The 23,816-nt window shown below is 33.4% G+C and overlaps 1 protein-coding gene across 1 annotated transcript in view; it reads right to left on the reverse strand.

Annotated features, from left to right (window-relative positions):
• LOC149420568 (putative chitinase 10) overlaps window positions 1–23,816 on the reverse strand; it is a 76,644-nt gene that overhangs the window by 16,685 nt on the left and 36,143 nt on the right. The window contains exons 16-30 of the mRNA XM_089636384.1: window positions 23,539–23,695; window positions 23,285–23,390; window positions 22,310–22,407; window positions 18,967–19,167; window positions 18,294–18,445; window positions 17,472–17,695; window positions 14,864–14,981; window positions 13,139–13,324; window positions 12,628–12,799; window positions 10,802–10,907; window positions 10,132–10,251; window positions 9,239–9,351; window positions 6,794–6,859; window positions 5,647–5,823; window positions 4,369–4,520 (exon numbers count right to left, since the gene is read on the reverse strand). Coding sequence (XP_089492510.1) covers window positions 4,369–4,520; window positions 5,647–5,823; window positions 6,794–6,859; window positions 9,239–9,351; window positions 10,132–10,251; window positions 10,802–10,907; window positions 12,628–12,799; window positions 13,139–13,324; window positions 14,864–14,981; window positions 17,472–17,695; window positions 18,294–18,445; window positions 18,967–19,167; window positions 22,310–22,407; window positions 23,285–23,390; window positions 23,539–23,695 — 2,148 coding nt within the window. The remainder of the gene's footprint in view (window positions 1–4,368; window positions 4,521–5,646; window positions 5,824–6,793; window positions 6,860–9,238; window positions 9,352–10,131; window positions 10,252–10,801; window positions 10,908–12,627; window positions 12,800–13,138; window positions 13,325–14,863; window positions 14,982–17,471; window positions 17,696–18,293; window positions 18,446–18,966; window positions 19,168–22,309; window positions 22,408–23,284; window positions 23,391–23,538; window positions 23,696–23,816) is intronic.

Genomic DNA, 23,816 nt, shown 5'->3' on the forward strand with positions numbered 1-23,816 from the left:
GTCTATTGGTAAAATTCTAGTGAAATAATCTAAGTGTTAAATTTTGAACAAGTCTAAGTATTAAATTTTGAACAAGTCCCTGGACTTAGGAAGTTTTGTGAAAAGTTAGAAATTTTAAATTCAGTTTAAATTCCTTTGAAAATCCCATCAGTGAAGTTTTGTTAAGTCAGTTTAATTTGGTTAAACAGTGAAAATAAATATAATTTAAACTCAGTGCTAAAAAAGTGTTAAGTGTAAAGTGAAAAAAAAAGCCATTAGTGAATATGAAAATTATTTAAATTCTAAAATAATTATTTCATTCAAAGTGAAAACATTCAAATTAAATTTAAGAGTTTGTTATCGTTAAACTAAAGTGAACGTGATCGCGGATTGATATTTAAAAATAGATTATAATTTTGTTTAAAATTATTAATAGCAGATACTTTTATCTTTGTTTAAAGAAACACAAAACAAAAGGGAAACAATAATAAACGCTCAAACCTTTGTTCTAAAAGTAACAGTTCGGAAAAAAAAAAATAATTGTGTATAGGTTAAAATATTGGTGAAACCAGTGCAATTTAGAAGAAAATTTTAACAGATATTTAATTTATTCAGAATCGAAATAATTAAAAGTTTGCGCAATTCGGACTGAATTTTCTTATAAATTTATTTTTAAAAAAAAATTAAAAAGGAGAGAAAATAACAAAAATAGTTCGACCTATATAATTTATAATTTTCCGGCACATCTATATCACAAAATATTAATTATCAGCTAATTTATATGATTCAAGCAAGAATAAAATATTATATAGGAATAAATAGTCGAAAAGATTTATTTTGAAATTAGTTGAAAAATACAATTAATTAGGTAGGATTTCTTCATCAAGGTTGTTGTGTACTACCCGACCGGAAATACCTTGACGGGGGTAAGTTTTCCTTTTATAAATAATTTTCAGGTCCCAGGAGACACAGAAGGGCTGTGAAGTGGAAGTATATCAATTGAATATTAAAGTGAAACAACAAAAAGGAATTACACACTAATATATGTAATATATGTATTTATCCATAAAAAAAAATAAAGTAAAATATTGTATATAAATAGTATATATGAGTAATGTATGTACCATATATATGTATATATATATTTATCATTTAATCAGAACATCGAAATGGTAGCGATCTTAGATACCTACCTATGGACATATCTACTTTATTGAAAAGAAAATATGTATTTATTAATATTCAAGACTATGTAGAATCATATATTTTATATTTATTTTTTAATATATGTACTCTTATTTAACATATTTTGACAATCGAGATATGTATACTTATATATATATATTTATTCTTCAACTAAACTCTAGTAAATTTACTAAATTCGGAAAAGAAAAAAAATAGTTTAGCTTCAATAAAGGAATTAAAAATATTTTAAATTGACTATGCACAATAGAGGGTAACGAAACTGAATCACAAGGAGAGCGCGAGATAATTTTAAAATAAACAATCTCACATCTGGGTTAGTGGGTCAGATGAGATGTTTATATTATTCGATTTGTTGATAAACAAAGCATACACTGAAGAATTGGGTCAGTCAACTGCATAGTTTGAAAACGACCTTGGCCATAACTAGATAATTTGTCAGGGTTATAAGGATAATTACCAGGATGTCATTGTACAATGTGCAGCGATTTTTGCGTATTCACAAATACCTATCATTCACAAACAACAATTGAAAATCACGGGTTAGCAAGATTTACATCGAAAAATTACATGAAACATTTAAATACCATTGTTTAGATAGTCGCATAGATTTTATTAGTTACCTGAAACAGCTGGAAGCTGCGTGCTTACAAATACTTATCATTCACAATCGACAATTGGAAAATCACGGGTTAGTAGGATTATATCGAATAATTATACGAAACATTTGAATATTATTGATTGGGTGCTCATACAGAACCCCATCAGTTTGCCTGAGACATTTGAGAGTCGAGTACTCTCTAATGTGGCAACCAACTACTTGAAACAATTGGAAAATCACGGGATAGGATGAACAAAAATTAATGTTGAACCCTGGAGGTAAAATTTAAAACAAATACAGTTCATCAGATAGGAGGCAGTGGTCGCTCCTACAACAAGACCATTAACCAAACCAAATAGAGATGACGATTCTCTTAAATAAAAACGTCAAAACCAAACAAAAAGCCTGGAGTTCGATAGCTCTCCAAAACAAACTATCAATAAGATCTTATTCTACTAGTATTTATTAGTATAACCTTATTCTTACGTATATATTCGGTTACCAAGCCTAGAGTTTCGCAGAACTCTTCGTGCGAGATCCGAGCTTGGAATGCGAGGTAGATAGCCTCGTATTGCGAGTTATAAACCTTTCCCAAACTGTATGTATACATATATTTATTCGTATGTACTGTTTACTGGAGGATGCGGACCTGCATACAGCTTGCATTTTAGGTCTTCTGGACCACTCTCGCATCTTCTCTTAAACGTGGAATGAGGATTCACGACCCGTAAGTCCACACCAACCGTGAGTATATGATTGTATATAGGACGAAACCGGTTCGCCCTAAGTAAATTGTAGTCCAAGGAGGGGTCGGAATTTGGGGGTATCGGGACTCGAGGGGAAACTTGAAGGCAGTGCATGATGACGTGGAAGGCTTTTTGGGACGCGATAACTTAGGTATCAATCAAAGAGCCGTGTCAAAGGATTGTGCGAATTTCTCATTGACTCACGATCATCTCGTTTACTTGCAGGAGGATTTGGAGCCAAATTATGCCAGCAAATGGGCTATTCCGAGTTCGTCAAATATGCAATTAACTAATTACATTAACCTACTAAATCAATCTTTACATGTACCTTATAGCAGCAGAATCATAAAGGAGTGGCGCCAAACAGACACAAGAGTTTACCAAAATCAAATTTACTAACAATTAACCATTTGAGTTATATTTAATCACCTGTTCAAATAAACATGTATAATATCTTTTATCAGCGTTTAACTACGACTTTGTTAGGGTGCAGGGAATCAGAATAATTACAATAGGAAAGTTAGCTCATTCAGGGAATTCATTTAAGTCTAGGTTTGCAATGGAAAGACCAATTAAATTGTGAAACTCAACGCCTCGATCAGAACCAAGGGGGTTACCACAAAAATGAAGGTAATTAAAATCCTATATCATAAATCAAAAAATTACACAACGTTTGATGGAATTTAATTACAATATAAATACGGAAATATTTGCGTTCAAGTTCGTAAATAACGTATTAATTAGTTAAGTACATAGGTCTATAAAGATATATAGTACAAGAGAGCTTTAAGTAGCTTTCTGTAGATATCAAAGAAAAGGGTCCAATTTTCATGGAGGCTTATGTGTTGTAGGGGAGGAATTTTCCATCCCTGCGAACACATATGCAAAGCCTTAGAAAAAAAAATTAAAAATCGGTCATAGCCAAGAGAGAAGAAAATTTTATATTGTTTTAAACAAAGAAAAGATTGGCGAGAAGATGCAAAATATCACAACCCCTAAGTCTTAGTGTGGAAAGAGTTTCTTCGAATGTACGAACCCAACTCGCGATTAAATTACGGTAAGGGACGGTATCACAACGCGCATGATTGAAGTGCAGCCGGAATTCCCGCTGACAATGAATGACAAGCCCCGGTGTTGTCCGGACCAAACAATGGTAACGACTGAAAATGGTACGACCCTCCCAATACAATGAGACCCTTCCCAGGTCCTACCCCCACCACCCGGGATGTACCGGCCAACAATTTTTTTTTAAATATAACAAATCCTAGCTCACACATGTGTCAAATACAGTTTTAACTAGCCCGCAGCCAAGTGCGGGAGTCGGTAGTACTCAAAATTAGTATCTTCCTTATATTAGCTTAAATACTTGACATATGATTTTAATATTTTGCGTATTCTTGCGCAAATACATAAGTTACCATTATAATTGACTGAATAATTGGGATTTCTATAGTTTAAAAGCCCATAAGACATAAATATGCATGGGGTCATCGGAAGACCCACTTGGTTACAGACGTTTTGTGTGGCATCTTAGCTGTCAAGAGTTAAGTAAGAACATTTAGGAGTTTTGAAAAGCATTTATCAAGATTACTTAGTTTGTAAATAGATGTTTTGTTGGAAATTTACATTACTCATTTCATCTAGATAAAAAGCGGATATTATAAAAACTGAAATAATATTTTAACGATCGCACACCAACCCATCGCCACTTTGCCAAAAACTCAGATAGAAAACATTGTAATAAATAATATATGCACTTGCTACATATTTTAACTGCCTAGCTAGTAAAAATATCCAGAGGTCCTAGTAAATATTATATCCTCCTGTAATTAGGTATACCTTCAAAATATTCTGCGTTAGGGTTCTTCTTTTATTGCCATCGGACAAAATCGAAGAATAGGTGGCGGATGTATCATCATTTCCTCCGATCGCCAACAGCGTCTTCAACTTTGGGTTGGCGAGTTTCAGACCATTGAAGTCTGCGTAGCCACCTAAACAAATTAACACCAATAGTACAATAAACACAAAGAGTATAAAATCATAACATTTTAGCATCACTTTAGCGACACTTTCGACAATTTGACCATCAACAACAATTTGATTTTTTAACCTTTGCTATGTGTTGTAATTGAACAGCTTCTTTTCCTTTTTTTCTTCAAATGATGACACATTAGCAAAAATTACATGAAGAAAAATATATGTTAAGAGAGATATTATAGTGATTTGTTTTTGGGGTATTATGCCGTGTTGCGCTACCTCCTTCATTAGCCAACGTTTCGGACAGCATTGCAGTGTTCATCATCAGGGCAGATGTGTAATCAGGTTGCACATCTGCCCTGATGATGCATACTGCAATGCTGCCCGAAACGTTGGCTAAAGGAGGTAACGCAACACGGCATAATACCCCAAAAACAAATCACTACAATACTTTTGGCCGTGAAAATCTCAAATCGTACATGTTAAGAGAGAGTTAATGTTATATTAATTAAAATATATATAATTTTTATTTAATGGTTTCTGTAAAGATATTAACATACATTCCAGTAAGCTGAAAATATGTACCGCTTTTTTAATTTTCTCAAAATATGATTTTTTGAAAAATATATTATGATTGCTACAAACAATCTAAAAACAATAAAGCCTGTGACAGACCGCGCTATATTCTCAGGGCTATATCGCTCACCATACATTCCCATTGGGTTTGTATGGCAAGCGCGGTGACCGGATAAATCATCACATCTTTATAAAGTTAAATAAAGTCATGGAAAGTGATGAAACAAAAACTTTATTAACTGGGTTAAGTAGGTTAGGTTAGGTTAAAAAAAAAAATTCATCTTTTCCAAACACTTTTTATCACTTTTTAAAAGTGTGTTGAATTGTCACTGTGTTGAGTTATCATGGAACCGGCAAGCGATATGCTGAAATAGGCTAAGCCATGATGCGTCTAGCGTAATCTGTCAGCCCCATAAAAATGTGGATAATTCTCCACGCTCATTAAAGATGAAAAACCGGCTGAATAACAAATCAAATAATGTTGAATACCCAAAATGTTTTAGTAACATCTCTGATCCAAAAAAACATTGAACATAAATAGATAATATTTTGTAATAATCCTACCCATGTTATCTTGCCAGCTGAATGAAGTGTTGAGCATACCCTCCTCAGTGAGGACCCCAAAGGCATAGATGAGATGTGTGCAAAGGTAAGGGTTGATGCTTCCAGCGCGGAGCCTGCCTGCGCTCGTCTTGTACACCAATCCACTGGTGTAGTAGCACACCACGCGAGGTTCTGCCACTAAAATGATTATTAATTATTATATTATATTAGAGGTTATAATTAAAATGTAATATTCAAACATTCCGGCACCATCTCTTTGTATTTCATTTAGTTTAGCTTTGAACCTTAGCTAAAGCAATGAAAATAAAAGTAAAATAGTTATTATTATTACATATTATATTAAGTTAATTTATTTATTAATTTAAACGCCCTGATGGGCTTTTACATGATAAATATTTAACATCATTTACCGCATAATACAGTGACAACAGAAGGTTTTTATTTTTAAAACATCAATAAAAAAATAACAAAAAATTTATTTTTATTATGTTGTAGAGCAGGGGTTCCCAACCTTTTTGTACTCTAGAGCACATTCTAAAATATCGGTATAGTGGCGGGCACCACCTATTTTCAATCGACATTCACTCCTTCCACAACTTCTCATTTTCCCATAATTTATTTTCATAATTTATTAATAAATAATAAACAAAAATGTTTCAAAATAATACAATTATTATTCAAATTGCATACACACGGAGAAATGTATTTACAAAACGAAAAATTTATTTAGTTTATGAAAAAATTCTTTCACTATCGAATAGTGGCGTGCACATACGAATCGGCACAGGGTTGGGAACCCCTGTTGTAGAGGAATAGTGAAATTGGAGCACGATGGAAATATTGAGCCCAAATCTCGGTATAGTGCTCCTTTTTTCCAATGATTAAATAATATACTCTTTATTCTCTATTCAATGCTTTTTCACAAAATTTTTAAAATTCCAAATTTTTTAGTGGCTTGTTAAAAATCGATATATTTTTCAACAACCGCCAAGTTTCAGGAAATCAACTTATTCTATCGGTTATTGGTCTTAGTTTTAATTCTAGATGAATGAATTGTTTTTCAAAAAGACTATTATGATGACTAGTATGACAGGTCTTTTATCTAACTGTGAATTGATTCAACCTGCTTAGTTAAAGAACTGAATACCTTTCTGAGTCGAACCCTCGTCCTTATTTGATGGAAGGGTGGATCTGACGCCTTCTCCAGCGGCGCCTGAAATGAATGAACTATAAGTGTTTTATTTTTGTAGTGTTATTCTACTATTTAATTTTTTTTGATTCATTAAGTGTACGAAAGCAACATATTGATGCATTATTCCTGTATAAATTAGTTAACAATAATATTTAATATTGCTGTATATTTATAGTTATAATATCTAGTTGCTAAATAAGAGTCAACTTAATGTACCTACGCGCTCCACACGCTCTTCTGTTATTCTTTTTATTAGTCTGTTATTCTATTCAAAGTGGATCAATGAAAAACACACTGTAAACAAAAAATTGCTTGAACAGACTATGTAATAATCACAATAACATGATATCGAAAGTGAATATTTTCAATTGTGAGCTGAATAAATATAAAAAGTCCGTAAGAGAGTGTTTTTCTGAGTCCTTAATGATTTTTCATTGTTGTTTCTGTTACGAATGTAATTTTTTTATTTACATCATCTCTTCATATTGTATTATAATTAGTGATGCCGCCGGATACCCGGGTACCCGGTTCCGATCCGGTTCCCACAGGACCCGGTTCTCCGAAGGAAACCCGGTTCTGACAACAAGAACCGGCTCTAATTTCAAGACGTCTAATTTTTTTGAATTGTTTACGTGATGAATGCTGTTCTATTTATTTACGACCTCTTGATATTTATTTTAACTGTAGACACAATAAAATAATGGTATAACGAGCTGTCTTGTATTTATTTCGTCGAAACAGTCGTGTCTCGGTATAATAACACGATACGTTATCCCACACTATGCATCCGGCGCTGTGAGTCACTGTCATTTGTTGTGACTAGACTGCTGACTGCTGTCGACTGCGAGCTAGCTGCGTGAACCGACGGGCTGTATGTCTCCCACTACCCCCACCCTATCCAGTCATGCGCACAAACCAAAACTCGTCTACCACACGCTCGCCCAACGTGTGCTAATTAATCAGTGTGTTTTTTATAATTGTCGAGTGATTATTAAAACAGCAGCTACAATGACGAGTGCAGTAAAAAGAAAGATTTAATTTGTTTGGGATTTTTTTAAAGAGCTACCAGAAGAACAAAAAGTGCTGTGCAGTCTTTGCAATTCGAAAATGCTTTACAGTGGATCGACAAGTGCTATGGGCAAACACCTAAAAAATATCCATCAAAAAGACGAGAACAACGAAGTTAACGAACACTTACTTCCTTTGGAGTAACAAGTGGCAGGGCTTGTGATGCCAAAAGACAAGAAAACATCACTAAATTGACTGCTTCGATGATTGCGCGGCACCACTCGCCATTAGAAATGGTGGAGTAGCCTGGTTTCAGGGAGTAGCCTATATGGAGCCTAGCTACAAACCTGTGTATTCCGACACCATTAAAACCCACATAGAAAAGAAGGGTGCGGAAATGAAAAATGACATCGCCAAGGAGCTAGGGGCTGTAAACGCCGTAGCGCTTACTACCGACGCTTGGACGTCATGTGCCAATGATGGGTACTTGGCGGTCACGGCGAAGAAAATCGGCGGGGTTTTTGAATGTTTAATAACCCGGGTACCCGCCCGGCTCCTCAAACGGGTACCCGGTTCCCGAAAATGAGACCCGGCGGCATCACTAATTATAATATGTATTATGGTTTTGTTTTATAAAATTATATTCTGTTCATTTCTTAACACAGGGACTATTACAGATGCCTCAAAACGCATCATCAATTATTTGCAAACAAATTGTCTCAAAATCTAAAATTGGTTGTTATTTTTATACAATGTAAAAAAATTAATTTGCGGGGGCTGAAGGAGCTAGAATCTGTGATTTGCATTGGAAGCAGTAGCCATTCTGTGATCACCAGCCCAGAGCAGCGGGCATTCCTCTTGGCTGAGGTTCGACCAACACATTCGCCAATTTTTGTGAGCATCAGCTTTGCATATGGAGCATTGACCATTGGATTGATGGAATCGGATGACATCTGCCGATCCTGATGGTTAAGAGGGACCCTTTTGGAGACCAGCAGCATGAAGCTGTTTAGCAATGGACTACAGCATTATTTTTTGGATAAAATATAAGAACTAGGACAGTTGCTGTGAAGAACCGGAATCTACTACTTTGCATTAAGAACGAACTGGTATCACACCTTCATTTTACCTATGCAAGCCCTTTGCCAGACAGATTTAATAGTAGGATGCTAATTAATTTATTTTTTATTATGTCTTTTTTGTGGTAATACATTTAAGTATTCTTAAATATTTTTTTATTTCTAGATAATAAACCCATCCTTACTTTTATTTGTTGCCACTTAATCCCAGGGTAATTTTATAAATAAATACAGATTGTATTTATGTCACTATCCCTGCATACCTTCGGAAATATATGTTTTATTGTTGTTAAATATTAGACCATGAAGTTACCTTTCTGTGTTGTGTCCTCTTCCGTAATTGGTGGTAGGACGGGACTAACTCCGCCACCGCCTGAAATTTTTGAGACTGGAACTTTCCCTCGAGTTGGTATGGTGATTCCAAGACTGCAAAATAGTTTGTTATATTATTTCAGACATGTTTTAATTTTTTTTTATAGTTGATGCTTTGAAAAATGTGTGGAAATCAAAAGTTTGATGAGTATTGAAATAATATCAACAATTTTAATGTATATGAAATGGAAAAATATACAGAAAATAAAAATATTGAAGCGAACTCAGAACCTTTACTATTTTAAGCAATTTTTATCTCAACTTCTACGATTGATAAACAAACAAGATATAGAGTTAATCTTGAAAAACAAAGATTTATTTTTGTATTACTTACTTCTTTTCAAAAGTAGTTAAAAAAGAAAAGTAATTTCAGCTTGTTATTGCTTTTTTCGTTTTAAATTCTTTTTTGTTAAATTTATGGTAATACTTGTTTACATATTATGTATTTCACTCTCTATGGGAATTGTGGGACCTAATCGCCCCACATTCCGGAAAAAATACATAATTTTTATTTAACCGACTTAGTTTTCAGACATTGTAACTAATATAATAATAACATCAATTTTAACCAGCTTAGATTTCACACGCTGCAACTAAAATGATATTAACATCAATTTTAACCGGCCTATGTGTCAAACGCTGTAACTAAAATGATGGTAACATCAAATTTAACCAGCTTAGGTTTCACATGCTGCATCTAAAATGATAGTAACATCAATTTTATCCAACAATTGGTTTCAATAATGATTTTTGATTTTAGGGCTTATGTTCTGGATAGGGATAATTTCTGTGAACTTATTCCTTCATCAATAAATTAAGAAGGTAAGAATTTACCTCTGTGTGTTTGTTGAGGGAGTAGCAGGTTCTATGTCTTTAGTAGATTCTGTTGGCTGGAATTCTAGAGCTGGTTCAGGAGACGAAACAGGGACTTTATCTGGCTCGGCGATTGGAATTCTATTGGAAAAATATAATTTTCAATTAAATAAAATATTTCAAGTTACGTTCGGGTGGGTACAAAACGACTTTAAATCTATAATTATTAGTGTGTAATATGTACAATGTGCCTTCAAGTATTTTTTTAATCATTGTCCGTTATTATTGTATTGATACACTGTATTTTTGAAAGATTACTTTACTATAAAGGAATCATACATGCAAGTTCATAGGCAAGCGCAGTTTTTTTTATCAACTATGAAGAAATCCAATACGGTTCGTTATTTTTAAAATTGTTTTATCTATCGAAAGAATGAAATACAATAATAATAATTAAATGTTCATTTATGTATAATCCTATTGAAAACTGCAAATTATTACCTTTTCTGTACAAAATTAGATTGCCGTTCAAATAAAACAACGATACCAGTCAACAAAAAATGTTGATATTTTTTTTAAACCTTTGAATCAATCATAATAATAATATGGACAAAAATATTATTAAAAAATAAGAATTATAATTAATAATTATAATATTATAATTGTTTTTTTTAATATTTTTATTACTTACCCTAAAGTTTTAAAAAATGCGTTTTTCGCAGCAGTAATCAGGGGGTACGGTCCTTGTTTACACGTGCCGTGAAAATCATCCATATCGATGGTCCAAAATGTCAGCCCTGAGAGAAAATATATATTTTTAATGCAATTGTGAAAAACGTATTTGTGTATTTAAAATGCATATGGACGTGAGATATCATTTATCAATGCCATGCTTGGCCAGCACGTTCGTTCTGCCACATTAAATATATTTCGTCGTGGCGCTGACAGTGGCAGTAGTTGTTCGGTCCTCACCATTCTCATATAAAGTTTTCTTTTAAACTTTTTTGCTTTTCTTCTGGTAAGTCTGTGTATTTTTGCTGGTATGGGAACCAAACAGCCGAAGTTTATTCTAGCTTAGATCTGCCAACGCAGTTAAACAAATTAAACACATTGTTCAAGTTTTGGAAAAAAAAATGCTCATTCTTATCACAAACCTAAGAATTTTGCAGTCCCTTGTGGATTTATCTGAAGAAACTATTATCAAATTGGCCGTCAAATATGAATAAATAATAATAAATACTAGTAATTAGATGATTTGTATAACGCCATTTTTGTGCAAAATCACCTCAAGGTCAATGTATAAATGAGTCTATTTATAACGCAAATAAATAAAATAAGCAGTTTTAGATCATCGGCAAAAAGCAAGCAAAATAGTATTTTGGATGTATCCTTGAATCTCATCAAACAATACCAACAGTATTTTGGATGTATCCTTGAATGTCATCTATCAATACCGACAGTATTTTGAATGTATCTTTGAATGACATCAATCAATACCTACGATATTTTGGATGTATTCTTGAATGTCATCAATCAATACCGACGGTATTTTGGATGTATCATTGAATTTCAACAAGCAATACCGACAGTATTTTGGATGTATCCTTGAATGACATCAATCAATACCGACAATATTTTGGATGTATTCTTAAATGACATCAATCAATACCGACAGTATTTTGGATGTATCCTTGAATGACATCAATCAATACTGACAGTATTTTGGATGTATCCTTGAATGACATCAATCAATACTGACAGTATTTTGGATATATTCTTAAATGACATCAATCAATACCGACAGTAATCAGTACCAACGGTATTTTGGATTGTATTGGCATTGAAAAGCCAAATAATTGAATTTTCTTATCAGTATAAATTTATTAATGAGTTACGTAAGAACAATATTTAGGATACTGTGGTGTGCGGAAAGAAGGCACGGTGTGGCGGAGCGAGGCGGGGGATGGTTGCTCCCTTGTAGTTCAAGCGAGTTTCACCGATTATCTGAGCTGATAGCATTCCGCGGTTGCACCCATATAGGGTTGCCCGAGTCCAGCACAGCCGGTAACTGTTCTCGACGGTTCTAGTAGCTTAGCGTCTTCAAGGTACTAGATGCGATCTTCTGTGTTCCAGGATGTGCCACGAATTACTCTCGCAACGCGCTGCCACAACACAGAAATATGCCATAATTTCATCAATCAATCGACCGGTCAGTGACTGAGATGGCATCGGCTGGTTGGTTCCCACCCAGAAGCCGTGAGTTCCAATCCTCAGCTGGCAAAGTCCTCCATCAACACTCCACAACATCCCCTGAGGTGATTTTTCTATATAAGTCAGCCAAATATTATTATATTCCGCTTGTGAAGCTAGTAGGAGATTTTAAAATATTGTCAGGTCAACCCGGGAATGTTTGTCTTTCTTAAAAAGATATAAACACATATGTGTAAATATTAAATATACATTTCAAGAATAGTAGGGGACCCACGTTAGACCCCGAGGTATTCCTTAAAATGTTACCTGCAAGACCCAGTCGAGCGGCGTATTCCCCTTTCGAGGCGACAGTCGGCGCGTCATCGTATCCCACCCACTGGTCTCCTTTGTAGGCGTAGGGTCCCACGACCTGAGGGTTGCTCTGCACCACGGTCCAGCCATCGTCGCTCTCGTTGTTTTGAAGCAGATTCGAACATATCTAAGAGAACAATTTAAAAATCATGTTAAATATTCATAAATTGGTTGTAAAAAAAAGTTTATATCGAAATAACTCCAGATCCGTAAAATCAAAGAGAAATTATAATTTTTTTACAATTTTCTAATTATTTCCGGTTTCAAAATCTTTTGAAAATAACATGTAAAGAATTCCTGCAGTTTCTATAGTGGTTCTTTTAGAAACGATGTCTAATTTTATGCCACAACCATCAACAAAAATGACAGTATTAGGTGTTTATTAATGTGTATTTCTCACTAAACTTCAAATTAATGTATTAATTTTTTAAAATAAAAATTTATTTCAATTCATAGGTTTCCTTACCTCATAAGTGGACAAGAAGCCTTTGGTCCCTGTAAATTCTCCCTTTTCTCCGGGCCCAGAGGCAGGAGATCCTGGGGCTGTGGAATCGGGGTCCTCCAGAGTGAAGGTCCTCCCAAAAGTTGCGATGAGAAATAGCATTTTACTTCTCTCTAGTCCATTACTTATTAAATATTGAAGAGTGCTATCCTAAAGTGTACAAAAAATATATCAAAATAAACATTGTAAAAAATATTTATACATTCCTACTTTACACAACTAAATACTACCTACACACAAACTATATAATGTATGTAATGAAATACAGGGTTTTCCAATAAGAAGTGTTATTTTGAATAGCCCTCTATTTCGGTAGATGTTACTTTTGAAGCTGTCATTTTTTGACATTTGACAAGTAGAAACTACGCAATTAATAAAAAATGGAACGATACACGCTTCAACAACGCATTGAAATTATTAAAATTCACTTGAGTGAATCAAATTCAAATCATCTTGAGTGATGAGGCCCATTTACACCTCGGTGGCTTCGTCAACAAGCAAAATTGTCGCATCTGGGGCTCGGAAAACCTAAAAGTTAATGTTGAAAAGCCTCTCTATCCTCAACGTGTGACTGTTTGGTGCGGTTTATGGTCCGGCGGAGTCATTGGACCTTACTGTTTTGAAAATGAGGCTAGAGCAACAGTTACGGTGAATGGATTGCGCTATCGAGAGATGATTAATGATTTTTTTATGGTCGGAATTGGATGGTATTGATCTGGACAACGTTTACTTTTAACAAGACGTGCCACACAAGCAACGAAACCATTGATTTTTTACGATTGAATATCAAAATAACACCTCTTATTGGAAAACCGTGTATTTTTTACTTTGCAATTGAATTAATTGAACTATAAAATAAATAAGAGGCAGAATTTTTTTTTACTTATTTTGAAGATTATACCCATCAACGTAATTTGTCATTGAAGAAGAAGATGATACTAACAAACCTCAACGTAATATGTCATTGAAGAAGAAGATGATACTATCAAACCTCAAAGTAATATGTCATTTAAGAAGAAGATGATACTATCAAACCTCAACGTAATATGTCATTGAAGAAGAAGATGATACTATCAAACTTCAACGTAATATGTCATTGAAGAAGAAGATGATACTATCAAACCTCAACGTAATATGTCATTGAAGAAGAAGATGATACTATCAAACTTCAACGTAATATGTCATTGAAGAAGAAGATGATACTATCAAACCTCAACGTAATATGTCATTGAAGAAGAAGATGATACTATCAAACTTCAACGTAATATGTCATTGAAGAAGAAGATGATACTATCAAACCTCAACGTAATATGTCATTGAAGAAGAAGATGATACTATCAAACTTCAACGTAATATGTCATTGAAGAAGAAGATGATACTATCAAACTTCAACGTAATATGTCATTGAAGAAGAAGATGATACTATCAAACCTCAACGAAATATGAAAAAGAACAAGAGATCCTGGATTCGATTCCTAGTTGTGACCGTTATCTTTTCATTTTTCTCTTAGTAGAATATTCTTCTTCAATGATTATTTTTTTATATTCAATTTTAAAGATCGATTCATTTGTTGTATGAATAACCAATGACAATAAAATATACCAATACATGTTCTATTCAGAGTAGATATATTATTTTTATTTGTATTATGTTTTTTTATTATATTTTATGATCAATTTATTACTTACGGCATTCAGTTGATCGTCGCGGATATTATCGAGTGAGTATAGCGGGTGGGGATGGTTCACCGTGGGATCGAGACCTACATAATAGTCATAAGTGCGAACTGACACCCAATCAACATACCTGAAAAAATTACAGAATTGATTAATCGAAATGTTTTTTAAATCAAAATACACAAACGTAAACGAACACACCTCATCGCACCTTTGTAGATATTGAACAGATAATAAAGAAGGCAAGTTTTACAATGCATAAACCAGACCATTATTTTTGAAATTAATTAGTAGATTACAGATCCGTCATCACTATGAAAATTTCATTTTGTTAAAATGGAATGGCAATATACAATTTCAGGCAGTGTAAGAGAGATAGATCACATTAAATGGGCTAGAACTACAAGGTATGAAGAAATGCAGTCCATTTTTTTATCAATGAACCTGTACTTTTTTTATTGTTATATTTAATTTTTCGGGTCTCCCAAAAATGTATCAAATCTGTGGAGGTGACCAATGATGTCACCAGTCACCCGTCTCACAAAGCGTACAAAATTTTTTTCAACCGGCGCTGGATTTTATATGGGAGTTTTTTATTCTTAAGATTACCCGCTTTTAACATCAAGGAACAATAGGTAAAATGTCAGCATCTCATCACTAAAGTTATCGTAAAGTGCAAAAAATCATCCGTGACCGCACCTAATAAACAAACAAAAACCTACACTAAAATATTTTCATCGGTTCAAATGTGAATGTGGACTAGAGTTGCTAATGTATACGTTCTAAGATACCCCTGAGAGATTTTCAAATTCCCCACAAAATCCTCACAAGTTCCTTTACTCCAAAATAAAAGAAAATTCTATCAAAATTTATAAAGTTTTTATTTATTATCTAGTCATTTTAGGATTATCTCTTTCGTACAGGCTTTAAAAATAGACTTTTTATGGAAAATTTGCTGTTAACGAAAACGAAATATAGTGCGTTCTCACAATTATTGTAAATATTATTTTTCAATATCGTTGGATAATCTATAAATGCCCATAGTCCCCGAATTTTCCCCACAAATAGGTTCTCCCCGCCAAAAAACTAAATCCTTGAAAATCTTAGAAATTCCCCCAATTTGGGTACTCTAAATACTCCACGAAGTGGCAACCCTGACGTGGATGTATTAAACCATAGATTTATTAGTAACGTAGATTAGTTGTAATTGATCAGCAGATTAATCACACCAACCAAACGGTGTGTTTTAGTGGGTGATCGGATAAATCATCAAAATGATAATTCATCACATCTTTAAAAAGTTATATAAAGTCATGGAAAGTGATGAAACAAAAACTTCATTAACTGGGTTAAGTAGTTTAGGTTAGGTTAGGTTTAATTTTTTTTTATCGTTTCTAATGACTTTATATCACTTTTTAAAGGTGTGTTGAATTGTCACTGTGTTGAGTTATCATGGAACCGTTTTAGTGATATGGAATTTTATTCGTTTTTAAATTAAGATTAATAAATTTTACGTATAATGAAACATATATATTCAGAATCAGCGTGTTGTTGTTGATCTATACAAATACATATATTGCCATAATATTCTTCATTGCTGTTCCTTATTGCACGTTGTAAATTGTACTTTCATTTTACGTCAAAAAAATTGGGGTTATACCAATATTCAAATTGAATTTCATGGTCTAAATTTTACATGAAAGTGATGTTGGTAAACATAACATTCAAGAAATAAACGTTTTAAGATGTGCAAGCAATGCGTTCAGATTTTTGTTGTTGTTTTGTTGGAAATTAAACACAAAATATTTTTTATTGTGTCAACGAGGTTAAAATAAAAGTGAAAGTTTTCTTCCAAATATCAACCCACAATTGGTGACGTAAATGTATGAAAGGTTGGGGGGTTCGAAAAAGTCGAATAACTTTTTTACCCGTCATCGAATTTCATATTTTAAAATGAGCATTTAAAAAACTTGGTAATTTTTATTGTTCTAAGTGTAAAGGTTAATTAACGAGATGTAATTTATTATAAAACTTTTTTTGTTGTTAAAATATACATATCTTTTTAATATTTTAACAAGTAAAAGTAGCATGAAAATCTTAGATTGAAAAAATCTTTATTGCTTAGGACCTGCGTGACCAAATGTATAAGTCAAATTCATGTCACAAGTGGTGGGTTAAATAAAAGAGCTGTGTTTTTTTTAATTACTTGAAATTTTTCGACATTTTGATTTTCACATATATTAAAGTACTTTTCAAATACAAAAATCTAAAAGGTAATTTTACGTAGTTTCTAAAATAGTAATTGTTTTTATGACATCTTTAAAAAGAAGAAATTTATACAACATTCAAATACCAAAATTCGATGGGAAATTATTATTATTAATAGAGTATACAACAGATATGCAACCTTCTTTGACTGTATAAAAATTGTATACTTTTTTCTATGAACTTTTTAATATCAGTTTCTATTTTACTTATTGGATTAGTGAGGTATTCACACAAACGGTTGTTTATCAATTGCATAAAATTTTCAGCATGTTTATTAGTAAGGCTGTTAGTGTGTATTCAGTGATATCAATTAATTATTGAAAACAGTTTACTGATGTCATTGTATACTTACTTGTTAATAGCAGGGAGGTCGTAGCCCATATCGATAACATCCTTTCCATGAGTAATGGTGATAGATAGCTCTAGTCTCGGTTGAGCCTCGGCTTCAGCTACGAATTGTTCGTTGAACTCTCGCAGCAGTAGGCCGTAGTTCTCTTTATCCTCAGGTTTTCCTTTGCCAGACGCGGGAGAGTTCCAGTTCAGAACTAGGCCATCAAATTTATTGTCACGCATGAACTATGAAAAAAAAAAAACATTTTTCAGTGAGGTTTTTCAAAAGAGTGCAAGTTTTACACGTGACATCCCGCAAGAGCTCCGACTTCTCGGAGACTACCAAGAATACGCGAACTGCTTCAAGCAGTTAACATCGACAGCTTCAAGTGAACGGCTGCATGGTTCTCGAATATCGTCTACTTTCATAGGTAACTGGACGAGAGTTGGCATCAACAAAACATGTATCATTGAATATTGTCACTAAGGAAACGGACAGTAAGTTTACATTACGATAATAAACCAGTCAGTCTATCCCCATTCTGAGGTCTAGATATTTGAACCCCAATCACATTTAAAGTCGTTATCAAATCGGCAATCAGCACCATTTTATTTGAGATTTGAACGGTCCCTGTTAACCACCAATTCTCAAGCAAGGTTTCGAACCCGCCCGCGACCTTAATCCAGAGTCCAGAACCAAAAAAAATACCGCTCTTCCATGTAGGCTTCCAATGGTTTCCTTATAACCATGTTCCTCTGCCTTTTGACAACAGCAGTCGCAATAAACAAGAGTCTAATGAACATTTTATCATATTTGAAACATGTAAATAAATTGCTTACGAACCTTAATGGAATTCCTCACAAACTTTTTCCGTCTGCCATCATCCTCGACGATATAAGTAAAAGTAACAGATCCCTGATTGGTGCCTCCAATGACCAGCATTGTCTTCAACTTGGGGTTGGCGACCTTCAAACCATTGAACGTCACATAGCCATCTATGAAAAAATAGCACATTGAAATACAAACGTAGTTTCCAAAAGCGAAAATTGACAAACAAACACCACAGGATACCATGAAATCAACGTATATGTCCACAAAACGAGAACCCTTTTGGATGACGAGCTTCGACTCCACTACATAAGACCTTAGCAGAGTTTCTATGTCCTTTGTGGGCTCGTCAAATAAAAAGCCATTATAGAATGTCATAAACAAAAGGTCATTGATATACGACACAGTGAACTGATCCCTGTGGAACGCCGGCATATATTGAATATGAGAAAGGGGTGATCATCATCAGCCATACCCAAGGATGTGAGAAGACCTTAAAATAGTAGTTTTTTGTCGGTGATAAACCTTGTTAAAGGTCTTGGAAAAAGGAAACGTTGAGTTCCACCGTTTTAATAGATTTAATGAAACTAATCATTTGACAGTGATTTTATTATTTCAGATTGAAATAGCTGCGATTAATATAACACATAGAGGTACCCATAAAATAAATTATATATAATTTACTCACCAAGGTTAACATCCAGCCAGTGATCGGCGTGTGTTACGTCACCTTCTTTAGAGAAGAGTGCATAGGCATATAGAATGTGTGTGCAGAGGAACGGGTCGATATCCTTCGGTGTGAACTTTCCGGTCCCCTCTCTGTACGTGGACCAGCTCGTATAATAGCACAATATCTTTGGCTCAATTACTTCATTTTCATTTGCTGTTACTGAAAATGTAATGAAATACATATATTTATTTGGAAAGAACTTTATAAGGAATTCCAATACAAAAAATATTTTATTGAATCTATGCATAGTTGTTTACTTATTTTATTTATTTATTTAGTCAAATTCTCTTTAAAACCGTTATGCACAAATGTATTCCAGTCAATGTAAGTATAAAGAGGTTATGGGGAGTAGTTTTACTATTTTGTGACTTGCATCAAAAGACAGTTGCTGAACTATCTATAAGTGATGTTGAACATGTAGATGATCAATGCATAATCGGTAAGAGGAAGCTACAAGCCAAAAATGTGTATATTCTTGGTATACCTTATATTGTAGGTAATAGGCATTAAAATCGCTTAACAAACGGAGTTTAGAAACGTTCGATTTCTAGCACAAAACTGTTTTTTATTTATTTTGTAAATAATTTTATAAGAAAGCAAAAAAGTTAATCAAGTGAAACTGTCACAGATAATCTTAGCTGTAATACTGTATTTTTTAGAAGTTGTTTCCTTTACGCGTTTAATTATAAATATTTTTTTTAGCAGCTTACATTTTTATTTTTTATTGAGTAATTTATTTTTTTATTTGTATTCTACTCAAGCGAAACGATAGGAAAACCTTCAATTTATCTAAAGTATATTTTTTGTTATTCATAATGTACAATAATTTGTTATAAAGATTAATCACAATAGTGATTTAGCAAAGCTTCGCCTTAATCAGTTAAGTCGCTATCTGAGGCAGAAGTCCTCGCTTTCGAAGCATGTAAGAGTGCATGGGATCTCCCACGAGTATACTTGTTAGACACATATAAGTTACCCGTAATGAGTTTCCTATAATTATATTTTATTATTAGCAAGGGAGAGCGTATCGAGGCGAGCATTCTGAAAAGGTCGAAGTATAAGTTTCTTCAAAATATTATTTTTTTAAAAGACAAGGTTTTTATGCATAGCATAAAGGATAAAAAAAGATAAGAATTTGTTATCTTTTGTGCTATGCATAAAAACCTTGTCTTATAAACAGATTAAACAAAATATTTGTCGAGTCAAAATATTTCACCAACAAATGTAGATATAATATATCTCAACGCCATCTACTGAGAAATTCAGCACTAACAAAGCCTTTCTTACAAAAATAAATTTGGTTATTTACAGGTGAAAAAAATAGAATAAGCGATAATTGTCGATTAAAGTACATATTATGCATAATTTGGCAGGTTGGGAATAAGCCGACGTAGCTCAGTGGTCCAGAGCACCTGAACGGACATCAGAAGGTGCGGGTTCAATTCCCGTCGGCGACATTTATCTTTACTCGGGAGATATTTTCAATTTGTATGGATATTTCAGGCGAGTAATTAATGCTTATAATAATTTGTTCTTCAAAATAGCTAAATTCTTTTGCAGAAATAACTCAACAATGTGTGAGATAATTTGTGACCGATAGTATTAAAAGTTTAGATTTTTTATAAACACGTAATTAATAAATTAATTGGCACATAGAATAATTTTAGTAATAAATGTTTAGTGCCATGGATTATGGAATTTGTTGAAGACTTGGTTTCGATTTTTTTGTTTTTGTAGGAACCGCTTTCGTTAGAACAGCAAGATACCCCAAGAAAACAGAAACTGAGGAAAGAAATTTTGCGTTTAAAATTTAATGACAAAAAAAGTCTTTGACAATAAGGAATTTACAGACTAAAGTAAGGCGTTTGAAACTGAAGGTATGGTATATTTTTTATTACAAGCCTGTTTAGTACAGCATTCACGTTATAAACTTTTTTAGTTTTATGTTTTATCTGAGTGATGATCATTTTTATTATTTTTTTGTTGTCTATTTTACCAATAAGATATCTAATAAAAGAAAGTTTATTAATATGTGATATTATGTATATTGTCATTAAAAACCCTTGTAATTAATTTACAAATTTAAATAATATAAGAAATAATAGTGTTAAGTGGTTAAAACTGGGGATTTTAAACCATTCTGGCTAGATGGATGGGTGTGTCCATTTTAAATCCCACCCATACTTACCGCGCGGACCTTACTTCTTACCGCAAACTGGCGACAAAATTGTCATAGAAAAAGTTTCTATGACCGCCTCCACTCTCTTCCTTCCTCCTTATAATTAACCTTTCTCTTACTGTGCTAAAAAAATCCACGCGTTCCGGTGCTGTGTAGTCAATACACATCTCACAATAAGCGATTTAGTATCGGAAAAATATGAATATTCATAGCTATTCGATTGTGTTTATTATATTTTAAATCAAAAGTGATAATAATTGTAATTTAATAGCTGAAAACATAAAAAAACCATCGGCAGATGCTAAAGAAACGTGCGAGGGGTCCACATCTAACGACGGTTCCCGGCCAACTGGCTAGCGGCTGGCGGCTAGCATAAACACAGCTGTGCGGTCGTAGGTATAGATGGTCTAAATCAAAATACAACTGCAGACGTGTGGATGTCTCATGTTCCCGCATAGCGAATCCCGCATGCTATATTTTATATTTTAGTATAAATATATCATGCTATTGATGTCCCGCAAGCGGGACATCAATAGCATGTCATTTCCTCGCATACTCTTCGCGTATTAGTATCACACGGATGATTGTATTGGTGTATTTGTTTCCGATTTATAACAAAAATCTCTGATTTTTAATTGAATTTGAAAACTATGTAAAATATTATCTTTTAATTCAGTGCATAAATGTATAATGGAGAAATACCTAAAATCTGAACCCAGAATTTATTATATTTCTAGAGTTATTAAAGTTATTAGAAGCAATGTGTAGTAAATACACACCACAGATAAGGAAAAGTTAACGCAGCTGGTGACTTTCACGCGGAAATAATAGTATTAATATCGTTATAGGAAACTGAGTGATGCTGTCAAAAGGGCTAATCATTTGATGTAAGGGTCGAGTACACTATTATATCCACTTTATTTTGCCCTTTTGACTGCTTAATTATTTATTTGCTAGTTGGGAGGGGATCAATGCGTTTGGAGGCCTAGTCTGGACATAGCCATAGACTTTGTATACTTCCTTGAATAAGGTAGGATTTTGTCAAAACTACTTGTGTTTCAAATCAGTGGTGTAGTACAGAAATATAAATTTCGTTTTTAATATCTTTTGAATTTCCCTTACCATTAGGTCCTATTCTAAACTTGGCTAAAGATTTAGTTGTTACTTCAGGAGCTTCTGTTGATGTTTGGATGTCTTCTGTGACTGCTTTCGATGGAACGCTGAAAGAATATTTATTTTTATAATGGAATAACTTAATGAGTAAAACCTCACATTGTAATATTCAATCTTACTTCACATTTTTTCATATCAAACGAAAGATGTAAAACAGCAAAGAAAGAAAAGGATTCAGTCGCATCTATAAATTGAGCCCAGGACCTCTTCCTTGCGGGGGAAATGCTCTGACCACTGAGCTAATTCAACCATATCAATTAACGTCATTTCGAACAGTATCATATATCCACTGAAATACACTATCTAGATTGCATTTAGTTAGGGTAGAATCTTGAAATTAGCTCAGTGGTCATCATAAGACGCCACACATTGTGATGTAATCTTTTAGTATCATGAAACCCAACACATTGTGCTGTAATATGTTAGTATCATGAAAAACTACACACTGTGCTGTAATATTTTAGTATCATGAAACCCAACACATTGTGCTGTAATATTTTAGTATCATAAAAAACTACACATAATGCTGTAATATTTTATTATCATGAAAAACTACACATTTTGCTGAAATATTTTAGTATCATGAAACCCAACACATTATGCTGTAATATTTTAGTATCATGAAACAAAACACGTTGTGCTGTCTTAGTTTAGTATCATGATACCCAACACATCGTGCCTTAATTTTAGTATCATAAAATACAACACATTGTGCTTTAATATTTTAGTATCATGAAATACAACACATTATGCTGTAATAGTTTAGTATCATGAAATACAACACAGTGCTGTAATAGTTTAGTATCATGAAACACAACTTACTGTGCTGTAATATTTTGGTGGCTCTAAAACGGTTACTTTGTTTCAAGATCTACCTACCAGATTTTGAAACTAGAAATGAAAATTTTAATAATTATTACTTACACCGATTTATTCATGAGAGCGTTTTTCGCAGCGTTGATCAATGGGAACGTTTTTCCATGACATGTTCCATGAAAATCATCAATGTCGATGGTCCAAAACATGACACCTAAAAAATTAAAATTTAAAAAATATATAGTTTACTAACACTCTCTTGGAATTTTAATAAATTTAACAAAAATATATTCAAAATACAAAAAGTCTTTCAGTATGTTAAAGGTAGAATAAAGTTTACGCAAAAAGCTAAAATAATTTACCTCCCATCCCCTGCTGGTTGACGTACCGAGCCTTCATCTCAACACTCTGCACGTCGTCGTATCCCACCCACTGCCTCCCCTTGTAGGCGAAGGGGCCCATTGCTTCTGGGAATGGCCGCTCCACAGTCCACTCTCCACTCTTCAAGTCCTCGCAAATCTGATCATTCATAATATTCCTTTAATTAATTTTTATACATACCCATAGGGCTTTTACACAATAAGTGATCGTAATTAAATTTTTTTGTAATTACATATCTTCTTTTTTTTAAAATTGATAA

This window comes from Hesperophylax consimilis, chromosome 10, assembly GCF_061612785.1.
Source record: "Hesperophylax consimilis isolate HC1 chromosome 10, BYU_Hcon_1.0, whole genome shotgun sequence".
NCBI lineage: Eukaryota > Metazoa > Arthropoda > Insecta > Trichoptera > Limnephilidae > Hesperophylax > Hesperophylax consimilis.